Source organism: Eutrema salsugineum, unplaced genomic scaffold, assembly GCF_000478725.1.
Source record: "Eutrema salsugineum unplaced genomic scaffold, Eutsalg1_0 scaffold_2, whole genome shotgun sequence".
Lineage (NCBI taxonomy): Eukaryota > Viridiplantae > Streptophyta > Magnoliopsida > Brassicales > Brassicaceae > Eutrema > Eutrema salsugineum.
In genome coordinates, this window is record NW_006256829.1 from 12,320,211 (window position 1) to 12,326,168 (window position 5,958).

A 5,958-nucleotide genomic window follows, 5' to 3' on the forward strand; every position below is an offset into this window, starting at 1 on the left:
TCACATGATGATACAAACATCGGATTTCTTCATTGGCCCTTTATTCCGACGAGGATAAGATTTTGGCCAAGTCACTCGTGGAACCGGAGTACTGTGATTTTGCCCCGGTCCTTCATCTGATGCAATCGCGATAATATCAGCATGTTCATATATCTTCCTCAATTTCTTCGTCATGGGATACTTATCAAATTCACCCGTCACCTTTAATTTACCATGTTCCTTTACGTCTATCGCAGTAACTCCTAACGAAAAACAAATAAAATATTACATACACATTCCTTAATTGTTTTCAGCCTAAATAGGTATACAAACCGGTAAATCCTGCCAATAGTGGTTTATTTTGGTTTAATATAACTACTGATTTGTGAAATTGTACCAGGAACCCCACAGACAAGTTTCATAGCTTTCTGTCTGATTTTTCTGTCAGACGTTCCCAACGTGAATACAACTTTCTCCTGCAAATTAACATTTAAACAAAATTATTCAAAAAAAGCTTTCTCGCAAAAAAAGCTATTAAAACAAATGAAGGCTTGAAATAAAGCTACTAAAACTGTACAGTTCATGGTGTAAGCTGTAAGCAATAAGTTGATATATATATATATCCTACCGTTCTGCCAGTGAAATTTTAATTTGTTAAAACTATTATGAAAAGAAAACTTGAGAACAAAAAAAAATAACGAACCTGCATTTTTGGAAAATCAAAAAGTTTGTATCTTCTTGTATGGATCTCTCTTCTTCTCTATTAATGCGTTCAGTTAACGAAAAAAAAAAGTTTGGAGAAAGAAGAGAGATAATGTAAAATGAATGTTATTGGCAACCTCGTGGCTTGCTTATAAATGAAGGCACAAGAAGTTGCAGTCAAGATTCAAGCCGAAGTGCACAGAGGATCATACGAGGAAAGGAGTAACTTGATCGAGTGACGTGGTGTTATCAAAATAGGAACAAGGGAGATATTGCGATGGAAGAGAATATCAAGAGAAGATATGAGAATATTTGATGGAGAAAAATAAGGAAGGTGATGAAGGCAGTATAAGAAGCGTGAGAGGGTATTGACCTAGTGCGCACAAAAACAGAGAAAAAGGATATTGGTGAGCGAATGTTTTTGTAAGAAGAGAGTAAGAAGAAAACTCGAGTGATTTGAGACTTTGGGTAGATTTAGGATCGGTCAGTGTCGGGTCAAGAGTTTGATTGCGAATAAAACTGATCAAACAAGTCTGTAAAGGATTGTTTGAAGGATTCTAAATAAAGAGTGTTTTGGTTGTGCATTGAAATCCTGTCAGATCTATACTACCGGTTTTTCATTTGCATTGTCCAAACCTTCTCAAGAACAAAGAAAAATCACTTATAAGTTTCAGCGAGAGTGATTCTGATGATGATGATGAAGGAGAAGACTTTCTGAACTTTGTGGCTTTTATTGGATCCGAAGAAAAGGTTCAAAAGGATGACAGCTCAGACTCTGAAGATGAAGCAGAGATTGATCCAAAGGAGGAGTTCAAAAAATTGTATGATAGCTGGATTGTTCTGAGCAATGAGAAACTGCAACTCACAAAAGACAAACTAATGCTTGAGGCGAAAGTCAACATTCTCGAGATAGAGAATCAACAAGAGACAGAATCAAAGAGCGTGGATGCGAACGAGAGGCAGAAGCTGGAAGACAGGATCAAGGATCTCGAAGCTGCACTGAAACTCACCAGTGATGAGAACGGAAAGCAACAGAGAGAGTTTCAAAGTGAAAAGAGAGCTGATGCAACAAGCAGTGGAACCAAAGCTCTTAATATAATTCTCTCAAGTGGTCAATCAGGAAAAAATCATTGGGGTTTAGGGTATCAGGGTAATTCGTCCAAGAAGTCTGCAACAAATGGAAATCTCATAAACTTCGTAAGAGGAAGTGAGGCTTTTACCGAGCAACCACGAAAAGAAAGAATTCAGTTGAATACCGAATCTCAGAAAAATGGTAAACAGTGTGAATCAGTATCCAAGGAGACTCAGACCATGAATGCATACAGAGAAGCGAAGACGTACAGCAGGAAAGTTGGATGTTTTTTTTGTGGAAGACATGGTCACATCAAGTTTTTTTGTTACAGGCTTCGCAGGAAGATTCAACAAGCTTGGCGAGCTAATAGATGTTTTATTGAGCCAACCAGATATCGCAAAGTGTGGATTGAGAAACAATATCTATACAACTGCTCGAAAGTCACAACTATGCAGGAAACTACAAGACACAGCATCGATACTGATAAGATAAGCGATGAACCTGAGCTTGTGTGCTCGTTGGCTATGATTGATTTCGAAGATGTTCAAGAAACGAGTTTGGTCGCATATACATCGACTGAGAATCACAATAGTGAAGGATGGTTCTTTGATAGCGGGTGTTCAAGACACATGACAGGGAAGAAAGACGTTCTAAACGAAGTAGACGATGCCGTGGGTGGTAAAGTGACCTTTAGAGATGGTGGTAAAGGTAAAATCAGATGAAAAGGAATTCTTGGAGGAAACAATCAACCTAATCTGGTGAATGTTTATTATGTTGAAGGCTTAAGAGCGAATTTAATCAGCATAAGCCAACTATGCGACGAAGGTTTGAGTGTGACCTTCACAAAGACTGGATGCAAAGCTGTAAACGAGGCAGGGAAGGTGGTTCTGAGAGGAATACGCGCAGAAAACAACTGCTATATGTGGAAAGCAGACGAAGTGTGCTTAACTGCTATAACTTCCGATCTGGATTTATGGCATAAAAGGTTAGGGCATATGAACATAGACAGCTTGACTAGGTTAGTAAGAGGTAAAGTGGTCAGAGGGATACCAAAATTAGAAAGCAAAACTCAAACAGTATGTGGAGCCTGTGCCAAAGGTAAACAGATCCGAGTGCAACACAGAAAAGTAGCCGATGTGGGAACAAAGAGAATACTGGAGCTAGTCCATTTCGACCTCATGGGACCCGTTCAGATAGAAAGTATTGCTGGAAAGCGATACATATTTGTACTAGTTGATGATTTTTCTCGATTTACATGGGTTAGATTCCCTTAGAGAAAAGTCAGAAACAGCTGAGAGTTTTAAAGTTCTGGCTGTGCAACTCAGGAATAGCAAAGGAGGGATTGTTGAAATTCGTAGTGACCATGGAGAGGAGTTTCAAAGTGATATCTTTGAGAAGTTTTGTCAATCTCAAGGGATAAGGCATCAGTATTCAGCTCCACGAACACCTCAACAAAATGGAATCGTTGAGAGAAAGAACAGAACTTTACAAGAAATGGCAAGAGCCATGATGCAAGGGAACAATGTGGCTAAACAGTTCTGGGCTGAGGCTATAAGTACAGCTTGTTACATCATTAACAGAGTATATGTAAGACCTGGAACTAGCACTACACCTTATGAGATATGGAAAGGAAAAACTCCAAATCTGAGTTACTTTCATGTTTTTGGGTGCACATGCTACATTCTAGATGACAAGGCAAACCTCGGCAAGTTTGATTCTCGCAGTGATGAAGGAATCTTCATGGGTTATTCGCTTCACAGCATGGCATATAGAGTCTACAATAAGAGAACTCGTACCATCGGTGAATCAGTAAATGTCGTTTTTGATGACAGAGGTAATACGGCTGTAGGAGACATGCAAGATGATGACTTCTCAACCGAGAAGGTCAAGGTAAGTAACTCGCAGAGAAATCTGATGGATGTCTCAGAAAATGTGATTACAAATGACCAAGCAGAGTTGCATGACCTGCAAGTTCATCGAAACCATTCTGCAGATGATGTTATTGGTGATCTAGGTGATGCAAGAAGGACTAGAGGGAAGCAAATAAACTTCCGAGAAATGTTGATGTTTGCTTGTTTTGTATCAACCATCGAGCCTAAAAACATAACTGAAGCATTAGAAGATGAATTTTGGATGAATGCAATGCATGAAGAACTTGAGCAGTTTGTAAGGAATGAAGTCTGGGATTTAGTAGCAAAACCAGACACTGTTAACATAGTAGGCACGAAGTGGATATACAAGAACAAGATTGATGATGAAGGAAACATTGTGAGGAACAAGGCCAGACTAGTAGCTCAAGGGTATTCTCAAATTGAAGGTGTGGATTTTGAGGAAACTTTTGCTCCAGTAGCTAGATTAGAATCAATCCGGCTTCTTCTTGGAATAGCTTGTATTCTGAAGATAAAGTTATTTCAAATGGACGTGAAAAGTGCATTTTTAAATGGCTTTCTACAGGAGGAAGTTTATGTGGCTCAACCAAAAGGGTTTGAGGATCCAAACCACCCTGATCATGTTTATAAGTTGAAGAAGGCCCTCTATGGATTGAAACAAGCTCCTAGAGCTTGGTATGAGAGACTCACAGTGTTCCTAATGGAAAATGGTTTTAGGAGAGGAAGTGTGGACCAAACTTTATTCATCTATGAGGAGCAGAATCATATATTAGTGATTCAGGTCTATGTAGACGATATCATTTTCGGTGGTACCAAGCAGACACTAGTTGACAAATTTGTGAAAACTATGTCACATGAGTTTGAAATGAGCATGGTTGGCGAGTTGAACTATTTTCTAGGAATGCAGATTAAGCAGACCTCAGATGGGATAACTGTGTCTCAGAGTACCTATGCAAAGAATCTGATTAAGAAGTTTGAAATGCAGACATGTAAAACGGCTAGAACACCTATGAGTACAACTGCCAAGCTCGGAAAAGATGAAGATGGGGTAAAAGTCAGTGAATGTTTGTACAGAGCTATGATTGGCAGTTTGCTCTATCTCACAGCTAGTCGTCCAGACATAGCCTTGAGCGTTGGACTCTGTGCTCGCTATCAAGCTAATCCTAAACAATCGCATCTCAGTGCGGTTAAAAGAATCATCAAATATGTAAAAGGAACACTAGATTATGGTTTATGTTACACTAAAGACACTAATGAAAATTTGGTTGGTTTTTGTGATGCAGATTGGGCTGGTTCCATAGATGATCGGAAAAGCACCTCTGGTGGGTGTTTCTATCTCGGAAACAACATGATAGCTTGGCATAGCAAGAAACAAAATTGTGTAACACTCTCTACTGCTGAAGCTGAATATATTGCCTTGGGAAGTTGCTGTACTCAGCTTCTATGGATGAAACAAATGCTAAATGATTACGGTATGTCTTCTGGTCCCTTGTTAGTTCAATGTGATAACATGAGTGCTATTAACATATCTAAGAATCCTGTGCAACATTCACGAACCAAACACATAGATATCAGACATCACTTTGTACGAGAGCTTGTTGAGGAGAAAACTGTTGAAATTAAACATGTGTCTTCTGAAAATCAACTAGCAGACATTTTTACAAAACCTTTAGATTTGAATACCTCTACGTTTACGAAAATTACTTGGTATATGTGAATGCTGAGCGTTTGTGCTCGTGAGATGTTGCAACCACTTAGATACGAGTACGACTCACTGCAGATTTCTTATTTTTATATATATGTATCATCCTCACAAAACCTCATGTCATGTGGACAAGACAAGTACGTGAGTTTCTTGAAACTTTGTCTTCTGTGGATGTGTTAGTCCAAAAAGATAGACACTCTTCTTGGATTTGGCGTAAACTCGTCATCTCTGAGCTAGATCACTGTCTGGATTGGATATAGAGGTGCTTGAGCGTTTCACTGAGAGAGTAGCTAGGCTGATACTCGTTTCGGATTTGGCGTAAACCCGTCACCTCTGACTTCGATCACTGTCAGTCTTCCGAGTCATCTCTTCTGGGCTGTTGCTATGTTCATTTTATGAAGAAAAAAAAAAGAGGAAAAAGGGAAAAAGGGGGCGAGAGAATTGAACTGAACATCCGGCTCGGATTTGGCGTAGACCCGTCATCTCTGAGACCGTTCTTTTTTCAGAACTCATCTCTGTAGCTATGATAAAATAATATTAAAAAAAAAAAAAGGAATTCAAAAACTTGGAATGAAAAGTATTCAAGCTCAGTTGGGTTTAGATGACTCGGA

The 5,958-nt window shown here is 39.1% G+C and overlaps 1 protein-coding gene across 1 annotated transcript; it reads right to left on the reverse strand.

The window, feature by feature from the left end:
* Positions 1–563, reverse strand: LOC18016867 (heavy metal-associated isoprenylated plant protein 10). The gene is made up of 3 exons (XM_024155464.1): positions 552–563; positions 377–455; positions 1–242 (listed from the first exon to the last, which is right to left on the reverse strand). The coding sequence occupies exons 1-3, from the start codon at positions 561–563 to the stop codon at positions 1–3; spliced, it is 333 nt and encodes a 110-aa protein (XP_024011232.1).
* Between the last annotated feature and the right edge of the window lie 5,395 nt (positions 564–5,958).

Coding starts and splice junctions, on each gene's coding strand:
- LOC18016867 (XM_024155464.1), bottom strand. Junction 243..376: donor ACTTGTCTGTGGGGTTCCTG/GTACAATTTCAC, acceptor GTTTTTCGTTAG/GAGTTACTGCGATAGACGTA.